The 22,068-nt window shown below is 47.9% G+C and overlaps 1 protein-coding gene across 1 annotated transcript in view; it reads left to right on the top strand.

Moving 5' to 3' along the window:
- The window catches only part of LOC146822461 (NACHT, LRR and PYD domains-containing protein 3-like), a 357,577-nt gene that overhangs the window by 281,427 nt on the left and 54,082 nt on the right, over positions 1 to 22,068 (top strand). Inside the window, exon 9 of the mRNA XM_085610062.1 lies at positions 19,659 to 19,829. Coding sequence (XP_085466188.1) covers positions 19,659 to 19,829 — 171 coding nt within the window. The remainder of the gene's footprint in view (positions 1 to 19,658; positions 19,830 to 22,068) is intronic.

The raw sequence follows: 22,068 nt of genomic DNA on the forward strand, positions 1-22,068 counted from the left end.
TATTCATGTATAAAATACGTGTGCTGCAATGATCAATAGACAGAAGCAGATAAAAGCGATTATGAGCCCCAGGAGCATAAATACTAGATATAGTACTAGCACGGTGCTAAAGCAGTGTATTATATGCAGGCATATAAAACAAGGCAGTAATCAAACATACTCCTACTATGTGAACCCTACTCTAAGTGTACCTCGCGAGTGTGTAGGTGTAGAGCCAAGAACCCCCCCAAGGGACGATCCAATCCCATTACCAGATGGGAGGGAATGAAGGACCCTGTCTTGGTCACGAACTGGACACCCCTCACGAGACGTCAGGCCGCTGCGTGGTGAATTCTCACCATGCAGGGACCCTTGGTGTCAGCTGAAGTGCCTCTTCAGCTAATCTTTCGGGATGCTCATTATTTATAATAGAAATCAGTCTTGCGATGTGCACGTTAGATTAGCGATGTTATGGATATGTAGATAGCCCTGTCGCCACGTGGATGAAGGTGGGACGACTTTTGTACATAGTGAGTAAAGAGACCTAGTACATGATGTTCGAGGCATCATGATAACGTTGTGTGGAGCTAGATGTGTTTCAGAGAAACTAATCTAACATCGTTGTGCACGAAAAGTGCACAAAAGTTCACAGCTGAATTTTTTTTTGCTTGGACAATGTAAGAAATAAGCTGCTTTGCTACATGGGCCTAACCCGGGAATATAAAAGCTGCATCTGCATGACAACAGTGATAAGAGGAGGTAATAGAGATCACTTGAAGAACCTGTAAGTGTGAAGTGACCCCTCCCCTGTGTGACAGAGAAGCAGGGACCATTGGTGAGACGTGCGGCTTCAACAATGCCAGAAGATTGATGGTCAATGTTACGTTGCACCTTAGACGGGCCCTGTATGTTCCTATTCTTCCTTCAGGCCCCACAAATCCTAGAAATGGCACTAATGGGTCAGCAATGGAGCAGCAGGGGAGAGGGAAGAACAGTAAAAATCTAGAGGGCTGAGCAGAAAGAGGAGAGATGGGAGTAGCAGTGGACGAGCAGGGTGGAGGGACATGGAAAGTGAACAGCGAGGGGCAGGCAGGTGGGACTGGAGGGGAAAGCAGCACATGGGGGCGAGAGCATTAGAGGGACCTATATTATATTGTATTTAGAGGCTTTATTATGAAACATTTGAAAACTGAAGCATTGTGAGACCCCTACTTAGTGGAATTGGGATGTTACATATGTACATATATGTACACTAGGGAGTAATGATAGAAAAACAGCGCTCACCATTTGTATCCCATATACAACTTTTATGAGAAGGTCAGACAAAACCCTCATAACCCATGCTGCTCAGAGGAGGCAGACAGGCTCACCCTTAACATGCGTCCTGTAAAATCCACAAACTATAGACATGTAGTCAGTTTATGCTGGAATGACTGGAGATCTCTTCTGAGGAGCTAAGATCTAGAATGGAAGTAAAACTGCACTAAATATTTACAGAGCACAATGAGCCGAGCAGTGACCAGTCCCAAATAATGCATCTTTAGGTAAAGTGGGAGAACAGTGACCCTTGATGCCACCACAGGGTGGAGGGATCCTTAAAGAGAGCACCGTGTGCACTCACTCCATGAAGATCAAATGCTGTGAGCCCATGTTACACAACTACTCATCACCTTCCTACACAGATGCAGCACCTAGGAGTCACTACGCATCATGAAATATAGCGACAGGTGTGATGTGTATGCAGGAGCTGTCACAGATTGTAGCTGCAGATATGTACGAATCATTCACTTAAAGGCATTACATTAGCGATGAAATGTGAGCACCTTTACTCTTTCTTAGCCTCTCACGCCAAGGAAGATGCGCGGACTGAGTTCCTGCTTCCATCCTTCACTCACAACTCTCACACAGGGCAATCTTGGGCGGTCACAGTTTGCAGAACTTGAAACTACAACTTTATTCACCCTCACACAGGACGTTTTAGTGACAGTAATTGTTTTGAATGTGGCTTCTCACCAATAAGCCACACCCAATCCCTGACCTCCCACCTGGGAGGCAAATCTACCACTGCACCTTTGCACAATATACACTTTTGATCATGTCTTACCACCCCTGGCACAGTAAGACTTCAACACAAAACAAACAGCACCTTTTTGAAAAGGGGTTTTATTTAACAGAACTCTATCACTTTTAGAATAAGGCTTGGGGTTTATTACATAATACTCTCTAAACAAAGGCTGTCTCAGATACCAAATGCATAAGATTCAAATATATGTAGCAAACCTATAATCTAAAGGCATGAATCAATAACTGAGCAAACTATAATACTGACTAATAAACAAGCAATAACTGATATAAGATAAGATACACTGGACATCCACAGTGATCCTCTACTGTGTGTGTGTGTGTGTGTGTGTATATATATACATATATATATATGGCTCACATCACAATGGCAATAACCACAAAACTCAACACTTCACCTGATGCATACACTGCCCACTTCTGGCCGGGGGAAGTCTTCACACAGATAATAGCTCAGCAATCAGGGTTCAATCCGAAATAGACACGTCTGCCCTCGCTCAGAATCCAAACTCCCAAACTCCCGCCAGACCAGTGGAGACTCCCATTTTTAATACAAATCCAAACATAACGAAGATTTTAGCTAGCCTCGCCCCCTCGTTCTCATGAGAGCCCGTACCAGTCTGCTTCAAGGCCATGGCATCGGTTGATCAGGCCTTTGCCATGGCTTCGAGACGGACCATGTACATTCCTCTGATAAGAATCAGTTTTCTCTAGTCATTAAAGTGCGGAAAACAGGAGGTAGAGCAGAACATGCTACGTGCAAGCACAGAAAATAGCTTCAGTCATGAAAATGGAGTTAGTTTGGCCATGCACTCAGAAAGGCCAAAAGCAAGATGGAATTGAAAAGCAAGATGACATGAAAGCATGTCAAAGCTAATAAATAGTAAGCACTGCCATAAAGCAAGGTAAAGTCAGAAAACAGAATGACATTAAACCATGTCAAAGCCAACAGTAAGAACTCATCATTCTCACGAATGCACAATACAATACACATTCCTGCACAAATGCACGCCTTCAAATGCACATCCCACACGCTCTGCTCTTGGCAAGACTGTTCCACTCCATAACAGCTCCCATTGAAAGAGAGCAAGATTATAGAACAGAAGAGAAGCAGGCATATGCAGGACCATCCTACATTAAGGCTAGGGTAAAATAACACACTAAAATCAGTTAAAATGGTAATGGTTGAGGGTCATCATAGGGTGCCAAAATGACAAGAGTGGCTCTTTTATTACAGTAATTTGCTGTCACGATCTGCCGCAGGCTTGTTCCCAACCCTTTCAGCTGCGCTCACCCACCCTTGATGATAGGGGAATAGGCATACAACAGGGTGTTAGGGTTGCAAAATCACGCTGGCAGTGTCCACCCAGATAAGAAGCCAAGAAGGATCCATACCTTGGCATTATTTAGCAGAGCCTGGCAGGTCAGCTGCCTGAGGTCAGACCATGCAGTGCGCAGTTCCATCTGTTATGTGGGTGGAGTCGGCAGCATGACTAGATTCAGACTCTTCACTTTGGGAGGAACTGAGCAGTGTACATTTCTTTCTTTGTAGAGTCCTCCAGGACACAACTTACACTTTGATGTGACTCTGTTTCTTTTGGTGAAGAACTCAATCTAAGCTCCAAGGTCCAAGTCAGATATTTCTGATGTCAGTTGAATCCTTTCAATGTGGTTTTGTTGCCTCGTGCAGAACTTTCAAATTGGTCCTCTGAGAATTATCAATCTGGAGTTTTTCTTGCTCTCGCAGCAACCAAAATCCAAATGAAATAATCATCTGTCGCGTTGTGGGGATTCCTTTTTCCCATCAGGCCTCACTGTTCAACATTGGACTGTTTATTGTACGATGGACGTTGTAGCGTCAGTGAAACTAATGGATAGACTGGTGGGATTGGCTCCCTAAGAGTTTCTGCTGCAGTTGACTCTCAAAAACACTCTCTACTCCCTCAACATTAGCTAAATCTGTACTGAATTTTGTCTTTAAAATTAAAATATGAAACTTGCCAAGATGCTAAAATCACGTTGCAGCTGAAGGATAGTGGCCACGGTGCTCCTAACCCAAACTGTGGGAAGCCGGTAAGATAGCAGGTAAGCAAGTAAATGAAACTGCATAAGGGAAAAAGAGTAGGGCAAGGGGAAAAACAGAGATGCAAGAAAGCGACTCAAGTCCAAAATCCAAAGGTCAGGATTACCAAGAGAAACACACTGGAGAAGAACAAATAAGTGAGACCCGAAAAGGTAAACCAACTTATAGCAAGAGAGTCAATTCAACTCAGAAAGTTCCCAAGTAGTGTCCATTTGCCCAGCTGATGTATTACCACTGCCTGTCTAGACCTAGAAATTACACCCCATAAACTTAGTGGCTTTATATGTCGCGGCACCGCAGCCCCCAAAAGCCAGTCCATCACAGTCTTAAAGAAGAAGGTCTCAAACTCCCCATCCCCGGCAGACTCCTGAAAGTACCCCCTCTTTCCCTCAGTGCCCCTCTCCTTGGTGCTGGCTTCTTCTAAAACCTTTATGAAATGATAGCGGTTACTATCCTGGGAGCATGGACAAACCAACCTGGTTCCCAAGAATGCTCTGCAGAGCCATAACCGCTCCAAGTCCTAAGACTGCAACTGTCCTCTCGCTCTTCTAGACTCTACTATGGGTCCACCTCAAGCTCTGGGGACTCATCTCTCGTGATAGACGGAGGAGGAACTGCTGGTTTTATGGACACAGGTTTCATAGTAGATACATGGATGACAGGATGGACTCACTCTTCTAGACTCTACTATTGGTCCACCTCAAGCTCTGGAGACTCATCTCATCCGATAGATGGAGGAGGAACTGCTGGTTCTATAGACACAGGTTTCACCATAGATACATGGATGACAGGAGGCACTCGCTCTTCTAGAGTCTACCGTGGCTTTCACCTCAAGTTCTGGAGACTCATCTCTTATGATGGATGGAGCAGGAACTGCTGGTTTTATAGACACAGGTTTCACCCTAGATGCATGGATGACAGGATGCACTCGCTCTTCTAGAGTCTACTTTGGTTCCACCTCAAGCTCTGGAGACTCATCTCTTATGATAGATGGTGAGGGGACTGCTGGTGTTATGGATGCAGGTTTCACCGTAGATACGGGATGCACTCACTCTTCTAGAGTCTACTATGGTTTCCACCTCAAGCTCTGGAGACTCATCTCTAATGATAGATAGAGGAGGAACTGCTGGTTTTATGGACGCAGGTTTAACCATAGATACGGGGATGACGGAATGCTCTCACTCTTCTGGAGTCTACTATGGCTTCCACCTCAAGCTCTGGAAACTCATCTCTTATGATTGATAGAGGAGGAACTGATGGTGTTATGGATGCAGGTTTCAGCGTAGATACGTGGATGACAGGACGCACTCCCCACCCCTTGGCACGTATTAAGTTTGTGTTTCTATATGCTGCTGCTCCCATTCTAGTTAGAAAATAAACCTACAAATGATGGTGTGAACTTGGAATGAATGCCAGGGAACTATAAAATATGTGTGGAAAGCCAGACTTAATCCTGTTTTGTATGGTGGGTGGAAACATGTCTGGAATCAACTTTGGGTTAAACCCAAAATAACAGTCAAATGATGAATGACTGAGGTGAGTGCAGAGAGTTAGTATATGGCAGTTCAGCTAAGGGCTTTATTTTGTGCAAATGTGGCCCAAAGGCATCAGAGTGCTTTACCTGAGCACCAGATTACATTACATTTTTATATTAGATGTGTTTGGAGGCACAGGGAGATTAAGTGATTTGTCCAGAATTGCAGGATATTGGGCCCAATTCACAGAACTAACTTAAGACAAAATCCTAAACTTACTACCATTTTGGTATTCACAGAAGGCACTTACTCATTTTGGTATTCACAGAAGGCACTTTCTCATTTCGGTATTCACAGAAGTTAGGAGTCCTAACTTTAGGACTCCTAAATGCCTTCTGTGAATACCGAAAGTCTTAAAGTTAGGATTTTCTCAGTTTAGGAGTAACTTTACTACTACTAAACTGAGAAAAATCCTAACTTTAAGACTTTCGGTATTCACAGAAGGCATTTAGGAGTCCTAAAGTTAGGACTCCTAACTTCTGTGAATACCAAAATGAGTAAGTGCCTTCTATGAATACCAAAATGGTAGTAAGTTTAGGATTTTGTCTTAAGTTAGTTCTGTGAATCGGGCCCATTGAGTTTACGTTGGGACTCAAACCTAGTTCTCAAGTCCAAAAGTTGGCGGCTCTGGCTATTAGGCCACATCTCCCTCCTCCCTGTTTGTGGATTCAGTGACCCTGTTGGTTTGACCATCGGTTAGTGCGTTACAACTGGTTGAGTTAATATTTATGGTCTCCAAACAGTGTATTCAAGTATTCTGAATTTTGAACTGACCTGAGAGCCCCTGTCAGTGATAACCTCAGATAGATGCTGATGTAATCTATCAGTCTCTTCATTGAGACCACAGCCAGGGGTGGAGCAGTGAGTATCCTCAGCACAGGAGCATTGAGGAGCTTTATTTCACTCATGGTTTCACAACCTTCCTTGTTTCTCTTTACCAAGTCAAAAGCTTCCATTCACTAGAATGTCCTGGACTGTGAGAGTCATGACACCTCTACAAGACTGTCCCTTGCAGAACTTGTGAGGGGGGGAACACTTTCCCCTTCTGAACAAGGATTCCCTCTAGAATATTTCTTCCTTGCAGATCTTTTTGTATCAAAATTGTTCCCAGGCTGAGATGTTTATTCATTCAGTGACCAAACTGTGAGGAGCTCGTGTTACAGGCTTTCCAGGCACTTTTTCTCAAGACAAAGCATCTGCTTCACCAGGTCTCTCTCCTGGTCTGTGTGTTATGATTTTAGAATCTGGAGAAAAGCAACTCCCAGTAGGTATGTGGAGAGTCGGTGTGTTTCATCTTTTTTTAAAAACCCACATTTTACTAAGGAAAAGCATCCTGTGTTAACATAACAAAGGGATTTAATAGGAACACACTGCAAGATGGCGGCAGGCCAAACACGTGCTTGTGGACAGAGTTGCCTGTATCCTGTTTCAGCTGCAGCCGTGGTGAATGGAGACACTTGTACTTGATGGTACTAGTCCGACCATCTTGAAATGTGGTGTTGTAACACTAACACTTCTTACAGTGTAATCAGATCAGGCAATGCGCCTCACGAGGCTCCAAAGAAATGTAACTCTAATGCACAAGTACCGTAACTCCACTCTGTCCCGCTTTGCAGTTAGAACTGGTAGAAAGTAGAGGCAAGCGGGGGTAGTGCCAATGATAGACATGGGCAGTGTGGGCAGTAGTGTGGGCAGCTTCCAAGGGCCCACTCCTGCATGCGGGGTCAGGTGGGGCCATGGCGGACGCTAGGCATGGGCAGTGTGGGCAGATTTCAAGGGCCCTCTCCTGCTCACAACCACAGGGCCCCTCACCAATGCACCACCTAGTCAATGACTCCATTGTTGCACGGTCCAGGGGGCAGCAGTGGCAGCTGGCCCTCCCCAAGACCCCACAGCCATGGGCTGAAAAGCCTTCCTTTATCTAATCACTGCGTCTGCATGAGAACAGCGCTTAGAGGAGATAAGAGCGATTGTTGAAGTACCCTTTAGTACTTGAGTTTCTAGCAGCGCCATTAACCAGGTTCTGTTCAAACCTCTGGGTTAAGAAACCACCTCAGCATCTAACATGAAAGACTTCAGGGCGCTTCTGAGTCATCCTTTGCTCAGGACTTCTGTGTGTAGATACTCGCCTTCCATCCTTTTCACTGCAGCATCACTGCTCACAACCAGACACTGTACCAGGCTGTAAAATAACTGACCGTTCCTGTAGGAGGCTGCCTTGGTATATGGGGAACACATTTTTAAGTGTAGCAACCTCTACCAACCCTTATGGTGATATTCGAGGTTTAAAAAACCTTAGAAAGCTCTCTCAGTGGTAGCTGTGGAGAGCAGCCTTCAGGCTTGGTCTAGAAGGAGTGCAAAGCAGCTTGTTTCACCAGCATCCAATCTTATAGTGTGGGCCAAGTGAAAAAGAACCACACAGTGTACTTATAAAATTAGGTAACTATTTATTACAGACACGTACTAACACATTGCAGTATCTCCTACATAGAGATACAATCACAATACACACAATACTTTAGCAGTAAAACAGGTAAGTAGCACAGAAATACAAAGGGCTCCACGGGGAGACCAAACCATATACTAAATTAGTGAAATGCGACCCTTGACCGAAGTTGAGAATGGACCCAGAAGATGTAGAAGAGCCGGGGAACCAAGGAACCACCCCACAGACGCTGTGTGCAGAGTGGGAACACGACTACGTGCTCAATGAAAGTCAATGGGTACGTTGCGGTTGCAGTTTTCAAAGAAGAAGGATCCTACCCAGTGGACCCTGAAGAAACCCGGTGGAAGATCAGTGACTCCCCACCCGTGGATACCCCAGGAACCAGGATACCTACACCAGGGAAGCCAGGTGCATAGGTGTAGAGTGGCATCGGAGACCGTCGCGGACCACAATGGAGGACGTCAGGAAGGATGCCGCTGGAGAAGAAGAGGAAGGAGTCCGGTGGAACCCAAAGGTGGGCAGAAATGAACCTGTAAGCAGAGGGGACAGAATCTGTGCCATTCAGGAGAGACCAGGAGGCATGGAAGACAAATGCCCACCAATGTCGTTGGATCCAGGGGAGTTGACAGTGCCTTCGTAGTTGCCGCTGTTTAGACCAGGCAACGCTGTGGAAGACCAGGAGCCAATCACTAGCTGCCTCACGTCGGATGCTGAGAACCGGGGATCAGTGTCCAGCAGGGCCACCAGCAAACCTCAGCAATGGTAACAGGCGCAGAAGCCAACAGAAGGTGCAATGTCGGGACCAGCAAGGTCCAAGGGACTCACCACAACTAGGCAAATCAGGGCAGGCCCCGAGCAACAGGGGAGCCCGCTGGAGCTATCAGGAGAGAGTCGTCAAGCCTTTACAACAGCCAGCCGGCGCGGTGCACAGGGACTCGGCTTCAGTGATGTGGATGAGGGAAACTGGCTTCTGACTCGGTGTGAAATCAGCGCAGGCCTCAAAGTGTTACAGAACCGTCACCTGTGTTACTGGAGCCTTTCAGAGTGGGTCGACCTAGGAGCAGCAAACCTGTCAGCTATGTTGCGGTGCCTGCAGATGACTCCTTCACTCCAAGGGAGATTCCTTCAGATGTCTTTGCGTGTCCACAGATCCGGGACAGAACCTGTATGGAGCACGGACACTGACGGTGTAGTGTATTTGCAGGACAACGAGGCCAAGATCAGATGGAGTCTTTCCCGGTTGCAGACTCAGTTCCCAAAAGCAAAGTTCGATGCGGTCAGTCCGACGGCGGTCAGAGTGTCCAGATGGTTGAAGTTGAAGTTGAGCTTGATCTGAATTTAATCCCACGACGAATCTAGGGACCCACCCACAAATTAGCCCATAAGTACCCAAAGGTGAGTGTTGGGATGAATCAGGGGTCACTCCTAGAAGAGGGATCGGACAGTGGGGAGAATACTCCCATGTCCTTTGTCCAGTTTCGCGCCAGTGCAGGGAGCAGACGGCTCCCTGATCTGGTTTGAACTGGAGCATCCAAGGAGGGTTCCAAATATGCCCTTCCAGCAGACTATGTGGTGCTGGCACGTGCCCCCACCCCGGCCCAATACACTAAATCCTGTCTGGGAGGTGGTCACGCCTCCCTGTGACAGGAGATCTGATGTCCTACCTTCCCCTGCTCGAGCCTGGCTCAGCAGCAGGAGGGCAAAATCGTGTCTGTGGTCGGCAGCAGTCAGGGTGTTGCTGTCAGGCTCTGTAAGATTGGTCCCGGGAGCATGGGGGACTCCCTGGAGGAGCCCTACTGTGGATGGAATCATACTTCCAACACCAGGTACCGTGTTAGGGTATGATTCCAACATGTTTGATACCAAATATGCCCAGATTCGTTCCAGTCAGTTTAGAGAAGGTCATCGGGTAATAACGCATGACCCCTCTATGTATCGTAATGGCTGATCCATTTACAAAGCCTGGAGATTGTACTCCATGGTTTGTAGGGGTATCCTGCTCATGCAGGGGCACCCTCACACACCGAGGTCCCTGCCGTTGGGGACTGAAAGTCATACTAGAGGCGTGACTTAAGTTCTAAGTGCAGTGCTGCTCGATATAAGGAAACATATCTTTCGTGAGAGGTGCAACCAGCTCACACAGGCTGCAATGGCAGGCCTGTAGTCAGGGCTTGGAGGGTCCCTCATGGGTGGCGTAATACATGCTGCAGCCCATAGGGGACCCCTGGTGCGCTTATGCCGTAGGTACCCCAGTACCATATACTAGGTACTTACAAGAGTGTACCAGCAGCCAAATAGGAATGTACCAAAGGACATAACAAGGACCCCCTGGTGATTTCAATTCCTAGGGCAGGGTAATACACAATGAAAAGTAACTTCCTAGGCAACCATCAAAATCAAAGGCAATTGCTGAATATGTGTCTCTAGTCAATGTAACTCCAGTTGACAACAACAGGTAAGTTTCAAACTGTAAAAAGTATTTATCTTTTATTTAATTCTTTGCTCATTACATGTGAATTACATAAAATATTAATACACAGTATTATTCTATACATATATGCAATAAAATCATCACAATCATAAAAATTAGTGTTTTTATAAAAGAAGTAGACAATTCTGTGGCAAAACTGTTTGCTTTTTGACGCGCGTTTCGGCGTGAATTACGCCTTCGTCAGGAAAAAGCCACAATTCCTGTAATTAATAAAAAGAATGCTAAGCAAAAATTTCAGACACGTTATTGCATAACATATTTATCTATATTGCAAATTACGTTACATCTATTTGACTGACACATATTTAACTGTTATTAGGTATGTCTTCATTTCATATTTCCTAGAGCACATGTAGCTTTCTTCAGACAATACAATTTCTTGATATATCATAGAAAAGGTGGAGGAACTACAGTCATGCGAATACATTTGTAGAAAACAGAGTTAGCCATTCCATCTAATAAAGAAGAAAGGAGAAGTGAGATAGTAAATACCAAGCAGCCCACAGTGGTTTATACTAGACCCTAAGTGATAAATGGTGATCTGAAACACGTTCACGGTTTATGTACCTGCACTCCAAAGTAGGATTGCCAGAGTCGGTAAAGTTAAAATATCCCAGAAGGGTAGACACCTAATGATACAAAACAGCAGATGTGATTGCGTGAATGGTGTAGTTCTTAATTTATGAAATAAAATGTAGCCATTCGAAGTACTTGGTCTATACCTTACTTATTATGTACCAATCCAACCAGGGTATGGTGGTTGTAGATCAATCAGGATAGTAGGTTAAAATTCCTTTTACGATATATACGTGAATTGCTGGACTTAGAAATACGATCTAAAGTTAAAAGAACTACTATTATTTGATGCTTAATAGTGTACCTGGGTATATAGATAGAGGTCAGGTTGAATTAGCATTTCCTATGGGGGCGTGGCCAAGCCGCGGGCTAAGATGGCCGCACGGCGTTGAAGCTCCGCCATCGACCCGGCGCAAACACTGCTTTCCTCGCCCTCCTGATGCGGGCGCGGGACGCCAGACGCTGCCGCTGACCCTACTAAGACCCCGGAGTGCGCTGGGATGCAGAACGGACCTCCCGGGCCACGGGGGCGCCCGGAGACGATCACACCATCCTGAGGCCCAAGATGACGGGCTGATCCGGGAATGGGGGACTCGAGTGCGAGGAGGGCGGCCGGCCGAGAGACAGGTACCCGGGGGGCTCGGAGGGGGGGGCATTGAGCACCGCGGTGCTGGCTGGCGGGGACCCGCTTCTTTCTCCCTACGCCGTTGCGGACCGGAGGACGACCGGGCGCACGGCTCTGGTCCTGCGCTCCGGCCGCGGCCTCGCTCGTTATCTCCTCCCTGGGGCCCCGGGCTAATCCGGTCGGGGAGCCTGGGAGGGGTGGCGGGACGGCCTGCTAGCGGTGGGGGGGGGCGGTTGGGGCCCTGCGCTGGGCCCGACACCCGGGTTGTCTCTGCCTCGTTACTTGGGCCCTCTCGGGGTTTGCCATGTGCTCCGCGGCTGGTTGGTGCGTTCCTCCCTTGCCCCTCCCGGCGGCGGCGAGTCGTGGCTGCTGAACACATCGCGATGGCGCACTTTATGTTCCATTGGGGCCCTGCTGGCTACACGGAGTCGTGGCTCTTGCCTGCTGCACAGTGAGGTCGTGATCTGTCCGGTGCCCGGTGGGCCCACCATCATCAGTGCTCCAGACCAGATTGGCTAAGGATTAGCCGGACGCTCCATCGCACCATCGCCTCCCTTGCTCTCCACACGTCTGGCGGTTGTGAGAATGGGTCGCAAGGACCCCAAACAGAAAACGCTGCAGTTCGAGAAACTGTCTGAGCAGCCCGCGGATAACCCCCCTGACATGCCGGACCCGGCTGGTGGGGCGACCGGCGGCTCGACGACCCAGGCTCCGGCCCCGGACTGGCTACAGGAGATGCGTGCCGGCTTCAGGGCCCTGGATGGTCGCTTTGACGCCCTAAATAAGACGCTGGAAACTATGGGGGCCAAAATCCAGGCCCATGACAAGCGTTTGGGAGAGGCTGAGGCCCGGGTCTCGGCAATGGAGGATAAATCGGTGCAGGAGATCAAAAGGGTGGACAGATTGGAGCGCATATTGAAGGAAGTGGCCAGCAAAAACGAAGATTTGGAATCGCGCAGTCGGCGCAACAATGTACGGATTATTGGGGTTCCGGAGTCCACGGCCACGGGCAGGCTGGATGTTTTTGTGGAACAACTGTTGGCTGATATCTTTGGGAGAGACTCCTTCACTCCTGGCTTCGTGGTGGAGCGTGACCACCGCTCCCTGGGGCCGAGACCTAACCCGGGGCTCCCGCCTCGCCCCCTGATTGCCCGCATTATGAACTTCCGAGACCGTGACACGGCCTTGCGGCTTGCCAGAGAGAAGGGCGAGATTACTTGGCAAGGTTCAAGACTTTCATTCTACCCAGACTTCACCGCCATGGTCCAGGAGGCCAGGCGTAAGTATGCGGGGGTGAAGGCGGCGCTCCGGAACCTGGGCCTTAAATATGGCATGCTCTATCCGGCCCGGCTCCGGGTCGAGGTTGATGGCCGAGCTCGGCTATTTGACAATCCCGCTGCGGTGCAGGAGTTTTGCCGTACCTACAAGCCGCGCAGAGGCCCGCCGGGGGGAGATGAGGGTGGACGGTCTCCCCCTGGTAGTGGGTCTGCGGGCAGCCAGGACCTGTTCTTATCCTCCGGTGTCGGCTGAGACTGCGCCCGTTACCGAACTTTGCACTGTTTTGACTTTGGTTATTTGAGGACGTATTAACATTTGGAGTATATTTGTGCTGCAGCGCTGGGTTGATTGCGGATCGTTGTCACCCCCCTTTGGTTGAAACCGCTGGGATCGTTTTCTGTTGCAATGCTCTACTTTTTGCTGTTTGGTTACACTGGGTATTCCTGCCTAGAGCTATGTTCTTTTTTTCCAGAATTGGGATTGCCTCACGTTTGCGTGGTTTGGCTGGGCGGGGGGAGGGGGGTTGGGGTAAGCAATTTTGATTCTTCTACTACGGCTATGTGTGAACGAACTTTATTGATACACAGTGACATTCCGATTTTGCTGCTCCCATCACTTGCTGACTGGCATCAATGGCCCATATAGGTTTGAATGAAGCTCCTCTCAATCTATCGTTAATGACTTGGAATGTCCGGGGCCTGAACAACCGGAGTAAATGCAAACAAGTACTGCATTACTTAAATCGGCATCAGGTGGACATTGCTTTTCTCCAAGAGACTCATCTGCATGGCCCCATGCCCTCCCGCTTTGCAGCTTCCTGGGGCGCTCACCGATACTTTGCTAATTACAGTAATTACGCCAGAGGCACTGCGGTGCTGATCCATAAGAGAGTCCCGTTTCAGTGCCAGACGTTTCTGGGGGACAGGGAGGGGCGCTACTGTATTGTACAGGGGGTCTTGATGGGCCATGTTGTTACTCTTGTCTGTGTGTATGCCCCCAACACTGATTCCCCGGATTTTTTCAATGCGCTTGCGGCCCAACTGGTAACCCTAGCGCCGGCTGGCGTCTTGCTGGGCGGCGACCTAAACATGTTGCTGGATGTGGGGCTGGATAGCACCTCTGGGGCCACAGACTCTAAGCCTAGGGCAAGGCGCGCATTCCAAGACCTTTGCCGTCGATTCTCGTTGACGGATATATGGCGCAGGCGACACCCAAACACTACTGACTACACACACTTTTCAGGGCAGCACAACACTTGGACCAGAATTGACTACTGGCTCCTCTCCCCGGGCCTGTCCCCTTGGTTCCGCGCGTTGAGGACGTTCCCGAGAACGTACTCGGACCACTCTCCAGTCCTGCTTGGCTTAGACGTTCCTCGACCTGAGGGGTTTGAGCGGCAGTGGCGCTTCCCTGGGAGGGCTCTGCTGGATGACCTTTTTGTGCACGAGGTTTCCGAGGCGATAGAGGACTACTTCACCATAAATACTGGCTCGGTGGACTCGTGGGCAGTGCTCTGGGATGGGTTCAAGGCATACATCAGAGGGGTCTGCATAGCTAAGCACGCGGGGGTCCTGAAAGTATTGCGCGCCACAATAACACAACTGGAGACACAGCTAGACGCGCTAGACACTGAGGCGCAGCAGGCACCCGCGGACGAGGTATTTACCAGGCGCTTACGACTGTTATCTGACTTCCGGGAGGCCGCGGACAGGGAGATCCTGTATCTGGGGAAATACCAGGTTGCGCGTAGGTATGGAGAGGGGGACAGACCAGGGCGCACGCTAGCGCAGGCCTTGCGACCACCATACAGCAAGTCCCTGATCGCCGAGGTGCGGGGCACGGACGGGGAGCTCCGCACAACGCCCGCTGAGATCCGGGACGAATTCCTGGCCTACTACACAGATCTATACACCACCAAGTTGGGTGACTCCGCGGCCGCGCGTGCGGCCTATTTATCGGAAATCGCTCTTGTGTTCCTGGATAGGGGCATGCAGGAGTTCATGGCGGAACCTATAACGGTGGCGGAGGTGCGGGGGGCGATCAAAGTGCTCCGGGGCTATTCTGCCCCGGGCCTTGATGGCTTCTCCGCTGACTTCTACAAGGCCTTTTCGGATCTGCTGGCGCCCAAGCTAATAGAGGTGTATGCGGAGGCCTTGGAGCGCGGCTCCCTCCCGTCAACTCTTAGTGAGGCGGTCATTGTGCTGCTCCCGAAGCCGAATAAGGACCCGACATTGTGTGGGTCGTACAGGCCCCTCTCCCTCTTAAACACTGACTATAAGATCTTGGCCAAAATAGTGGCCAACAGGCTTTCCCAGCTGATGGAATTCATTATATCGCCCGCACAGTCCGGCTTTGTCCCCCGCCGCTCGACGTCGCTGAATTTGCGTACGCTCTTCACGGTTCTGCACAGAATTAACCCGACCACTCCGGCTGCAGCGATCCTCCTAGACACCGAAAAAGCGTTCGATTCTTTGGAGTGGCCTTTCTTTCTTTCCGTCATGGAGCGCATGGGCATGCCCACGAACTTCCTGGCGACCGTCAGACTCCTTTATAGTCGCCCTACGGCCCGTTTGCGTCTCAACGGCACGCTATCTCGCCCATTCTCACTCAGGCGCGGTACGCGGCAGGGTTGCCCACTTTCACCGCTCTTGTTCATTTTGGCTATGGACCCCCTGATTCGGCATTTCCAAGAGCGGCACCTCCACAGGGGTCTCCAGTTTCGGACGGGCCCATTGCTGGCCTCTCTTTATGCCGATGACACAATCCTGTATGTCAGGGAGCCGCAGGCCAACCTGGCCCCCTTGATACATGAGATCCTTCGTTTCGGTAGCCATTCGGGCCTGGGCATAAACTGGCATAAGTCCATCATCTTCCCACTGACTATCGGCACCTCCCCATGGCAATGTGAGTTCCCTCTTGAGTGGTGCTCAGACTCGGTGCGGTACTTGGGCATATAAATACATTTGAACACGGACGAAATCATCCGCCTCAACTATGGCCGCGCGATTGCGCGGCTGGAGACTCAGGTGGATGGGTGGCTGCGGCTCCCGCTCTCTATGTCCGCCAGGATAGCTATTCTTAAAATGATAGTGCTCCCCAAATTCTTGTATCTTTTCAATAACATCCCTATCCCTCTGACCCGGGCCTTCTTCTCCACACTGCGGTCCCTCATGATTAGACTGGTCTGGGGCGGGAAACACCCCCGGATCCGCTGGGCGACCCTCATACTCCCACAGGATCATGGCGGCCTTGGAGTGCCGGATTTATATTTATACTATCTAGTCGCTCAGTGTGCACATGCCTATGCCTGGTATCACCCTGATGCTCGGATCCCATTCCTTCGCCCAGAGGCGGACTTTGTCCTCCCGGGTCGCCTGTCGACGGTGTTGCCCAGAGGTGTCCCCAGGGACCCAAAGGACATTCAAACTGTATCTACCACCAGCTGGGCATGGAGCAGGCTCTCGCGCTATTTGGCTCAGCCTCTGCTGTATTCGTCTTCCCTCCCGATACCCAACCCTGGGCTGTTACCTGGCACGGATGAAGCACTAGTGCGACGAACGTTGATGAAATTTGACCTCACCAGGATCGGGGACTTGTACCCGGGTGGGCACATTTTCTCGGCGTCAGAGGACGCGCGATTAAGTGACGCTACATTCATGGACCGGTTCGTTCTTCGCCGGCTCTATTGCGCCGCCCGGGCGGAGATTCAGGGATTCCCCCTCGAGCCGGCCTCCCTTGAACCTCTCACCATCCTGATTGACGCCGATACGGGGGCACATATTGTTTCCAAGCTGTACAAGGCATGCGCGGCGCGGGTCCCCTGTGCGGAGGATCGTGCGCGGGAGGAATGGGGGACAGACCTGGGTAGGCCTATCACGGACGAACAATGGACGGCATGTTGCAAGGTCACCGACACAGTGTCATTGAATAGCCGTCACAAACTCCTACATTTTAAATTCCTACGCCGTTGGTATATGACCCCGGTTAGACTCCACGCCATTGATCCCGCGCGGCCGCACGCCTGCTGGAAATGCGCTGCACCACATGCCGATTTTGCACACATGGCCTGGACGTGTCCGAGACTGCAGACATTCTGGGCTCAGGTTCACAAGATCCTAGAAGAGATGCTAGGGCTTACACTCATTCCCACTCCTGAGGTCGCACTGTTGGGTTATACGGTCAATTTCCCAAAGAATGTCCGTAAACTGTCCTCTCTAGGGCTTCTTCTGGACAAGCGGGAGATAGCAAAGCACTGGGGGAGGAAGACAGCTCCCACGTCCAAGACATGGCTTACAGCCATGGCTTTCTGCAGCACGAATAGCGAGATCTACTCTAGTCTCCTCCCAACGATAGCACGTCCTAGGGACATCTGGGGCCCTTATAAAGCATACATTGCAGGCTTGCCTGGCTCGACCCCGCCATCCCCGAGTCCCGGAATAGCTCCCACTGGAGTGGGGTAGGTCGTACCAACCCACTGTTACGCAGATGTAGGGGTCCTGCTGGGGTGTCGACGCAGGGATATTAAGCTCCTGGGGTCAGGTACTGTACACCGCGTGGCGTTTTCCCATGTTAGAGATGAGGGCAGGGGAGGGGGACGTCTTTAGTACCCTGGAGACAGCTCACGGGTCGGGGATCCCCCTGGTTCAGGTTCGGGCAAGTGTTGATGATGGATTGGTAGATGGGGTCTTGTTGTCGGTTGCATTCATGATGTGGTATTGTTTATCTAAGGACCGGAAATGTCACAATGCTGCTACTGATTTGTTATTTGTGGATCGCACAGCCGCAAACTCTGTATTATTTGATTTGTCTAATTTCAATAAAAACTTTAAAAAAAAAAAAAAAAAAAATTGCATTTCCTATTATTATTGTGGAGAAGTGTGGCTCAATGGTTAGAGGGGCAGACCTCGATGCAGAGCACTGGTCCGGGACCAGGGTTCGATTCCGTCGCGGCAGGGTCTCGGGCTATAAATTCCGCGGACCGGATATTCTCGCCTCAGTGCCTATTCTAATCTTGGGTCCCACGCTGCAACTCTGGGCAATAGCTTGCTTAATCTCCACAACGGCCCCAACAGCGCTGGGATGCCTGGCCTCACCATGGGGGTGCCCAGGAGTGGACACTCCACACGGAAAGCCAGGAAGGGTTCCTTCAGCGGTATGAGTACAGCGCTGAGATACCCGTAGTGGTCATCGGCGCTATATAAATACCTATACATTTACATTTACATTTACCTCAATTAGATGTGAGAAGCTTGTCCAGAGATACAATCAATTACTATGTCTCGCATGGATGGCGGACATGTCTCGTGTAGATAGCGGACATATGACGGACTTGATAATTCCTAATAAATGGGAAAGAAAAATAGGAGCCTAGGAGCTTATTTGGGTTATAGTATAATGCCTTTGTTTATCTCTATATATATTTTTATAAATCCTTTGTAAATATAAAACCTGTATAGCATCTCTTATATTAGGACTCTTTATTATTTTGTTGATATTACTATATGCTACTCTTTATAAAACCTAATGTAGAGTTCGACATCACTAACAGCAGGGGTCGAGTATCGACTAAAATAGTCGAACTGTTTCATTTGTTTAATGCAGGTCATGTATTGCGATGCTTGCTAGAAACTAACAATTCCTTTGTGTAAATTCTTATTCGGGTTAGACACGTAACATTCACTCTTTACCACCAGCTCTCTCGTCCTGTTAAAAATTAGCTAAAGACGTGTCAGTTGCTAGTGTAGCTACAAAATAGCAGAAGACGTGATAATGCGTCTAGGGCAATAGCAAAACATGGCAAGTTCCTGTCTTTAGTACTCACCTCAGTTAGAGTGTTCTTTTAAATGCGGGACCTTCTTTCGATGTGAGGCGATGTGTCCTGTGATGTCAAATGAAAGGTCATTTGACATCACGGGACACATCGGCTCACAACGCATTATCACGTCCACTGCTATTTTGTATATCCTGACGAAGGCGTAATTCACGCCGAAACGCGCGTCAAAAAGAAAACCATTTTGCCACAGAATTGTCTACTTCTTTTATAAAAACACAAATTTTTATGATTGTGATGATTTTATTGCATATATGTATAGAATAATACTGTGTGTTAATATTTTATGTAAGTCACAAATAATTAAATAAAAGATAAATACTTTTTACGTTTTGAAACTTACCTGTTGTTGTCAACTGGAGTTACATTGACTAAAGACACATATTCAGCAATTGTCTTTGCTTTTGATGATTGCCTAGGAAGTGACGTTTCATTGTCAAACAGGATGCTGCCAAGGTAACAAAACGTATCCCCTTTTCCTAAACAATAATCCTTGACTTGGTGTGCTTTTGATGTCTTACTCTTTGGCAGGCCACCTGTCATAATGTGGGACTTAAGGTAATTCATTGTAAGTCATAAGTCCTCCATAAATTCATACAGATAAGAGAGTTCTGGGCCATGACAGCTGCTGTTCTGATTATTTATACCTTGTTTTTAATACTTTGAATAATAATTCATTAGAATTATGAATGTTTTAATCCCCTCTCTCTCTCTCTTTATCGCACCTTCTTAGCCTCTCATGGTGTGGGATAACCCGTGCTTCCTGTGCAGCTCTGGCCGCCGCCCTTCGCTCCAACTGCTCTTTGCTGAAACTGGACTTGAGTGACAAAAAACTGGGTGACGCTGAAGTATCCCTGATCTGTGACGCCCTGAAGCATCCAGACACCCAACTGCAGAAGATCCGGTAAGGAGCAGTGGGTGGGGGGGACCTTTCTGTATCATCTGCATTTTTTAATTTTTTATATGTATTTATTGAATATGAATACAGTTTCTATCCTCCATATGTTTGTATTTCATGCGGAAGTGCACAGAGTAGAAGAATGTCCTGAAAAGGATGTAGATTTTAAGAAGCCTTCCCTCCTGCTGCCATAAATTTAATTTCCTGTAGATTATGGGTGCCTATGTCCAGCTGCGTTGATTCATTTGTTGCTGTGGCAGCAGAGGGGTGGGGGTGAATGTAGCCCAAGATGAAACATTACTTTCAACACTATTCAAACAAACAGGTCAGTGTAAAGCTAGGAGTGAATGCTGCCCTTCGTTCCAACATCAGGACTGAAACCAGGTGACAGTGAGAGGGTTAAAGTGTTTCTTCTGCACCTCAGATCAGAGAGTACTGGGCCATGACAGCTCCTTTTCTGACTATTTATACCTTGTTTATAATAATGTTAGTGTTGTATCTACGTGTGTTGCTGCTTAGCCAGTCTGCTTGGGTGTGTGAGTGGAATGCCTGATGACCATTGGAATGTTGGTGTGCCTGGCTGACTGGGAGGTATGACAGTTGGAGAGAGTGGGCTGAGCAGCAGAGATGCAGTTCCTGGTGGGACCATATATGGACTGTACATCACCATATACCAACCTGATCTAACTCATCTACTATGTAACTACCATCTTATAATCAACTAATAAACATCTACTTGGATCTACCACTTTGATAACTTCGTTTGATTGCAACATTGGCGACGATCTGGATAAAAAACCCTGCGTGTACTGTTTCCTGCTTACCTGAAATGAAGATTTTGAATTTACAACAAGATTATTAGAAAAGTAACTACTTGAAGAAAGTTAAATTTGAAGATTGGAGAAGAACGCCCATTTCGTCCCACCAGTGTCCTCCATCAACCGGACAGCCTATTTTGGGTGCTTCACTCTCCTGAATAAAATTCACAAACTGGTAACATACAAGAAAGACAGCCGAAGATTTGCCCAGAGTAAAGAGTACTGCTTCCAAGGTAACGCGGTAATGAATTCAAGGCAGAAGAAGCCTGTCAGCTATGTATGCTGCTGCCATGAACGAATGAAAATCTAAAATCTTTCATGGAACATTTAAAGTGGTTCAAATGTGACATATGCTGAAAGCGGAGAGCCTACACTCATTTTCACGGAGTTCAGATGTGCTGTGAGATGTTTTATTCATGATTTTTAAACTATGCGCAGCCACCACAAGCTCTCATCATTGGTGAGTTTTTATCGAGGTGTATGGTGACATTGACTGGATTTAAATTTTATTTTAAGCCGCGCGCAACGCCAACTATTCAATTAGTGCTTAACGTTTCAGCGTTTCCTTGCGTCTTTCAAATCCACAGTGAGGCTGTCATGCGCCACTTACCTATGCAGCATTGTGTCGCGAGGAAACATAATGGATCACGTTATTAGTTGATTATAAGATGGTAGTTACATAGTAGATGAGTTAGATCAGGTTGGTATATGGTGATGTACAGTCCATATATGGTCCCACCAGGAACTGCATCTCTGCTGCTCAGCCCACTCTCTCCAACTGTCATACCTCCCAGTCAGCCAGGCACACCAACATTCCAATGGTCATCAGGCATTCCACTCACACACCCAAGCAGACTGGCTAAGCAGCAACACACGTAGATACAACACATCCCCCTTCTTTACAAAATCAAAACACCAGTAGAAACAAGCCTAATGAGATAAACACAACTATGCAGAAGACTTGTAGAAAGATTGCATTCAGAAAATATATCTCAAATGAAGCAATGATGTATCATCTCAAAAGATAATGAGAATGTGAAATGAAAGAAGGTAAAATAGAAAAGAATTAATGCAAAGACAAGAGATAGTAAGAATACGAAACGAATGAAGATAGATAGAACATCCTGAATTCTTGATATCGTATTTTTCCATTCTTGTTTTTTCCAATTCTCTGTATTTGCATGTTTTATTTTTAGATTATTTTTTCCAAGGAAAGGGGATGGGTGCTGTGTAGTATTTTTATATTCTCTTTTGCACTTATTTATGTTCTATCTATCTTCATTAGTTTCGTATTCTTACTATCTCTTGTCTTTGCATTAATTCTTTTCTATTTTACCTTCTTTCATTTCACATTCTCATTATCTTTTGAGATGATACATCATTGCTTCATTTGAGATATATTTTCTGAATGCAATCTTTCTACAAGT

This window comes from Triturus cristatus, chromosome 6 (assembly GCF_964204655.1).
Source record: "Triturus cristatus chromosome 6, aTriCri1.1, whole genome shotgun sequence".
Taxonomy (NCBI): Eukaryota; Metazoa; Chordata; class Amphibia; order Caudata; family Salamandridae; genus Triturus; species Triturus cristatus.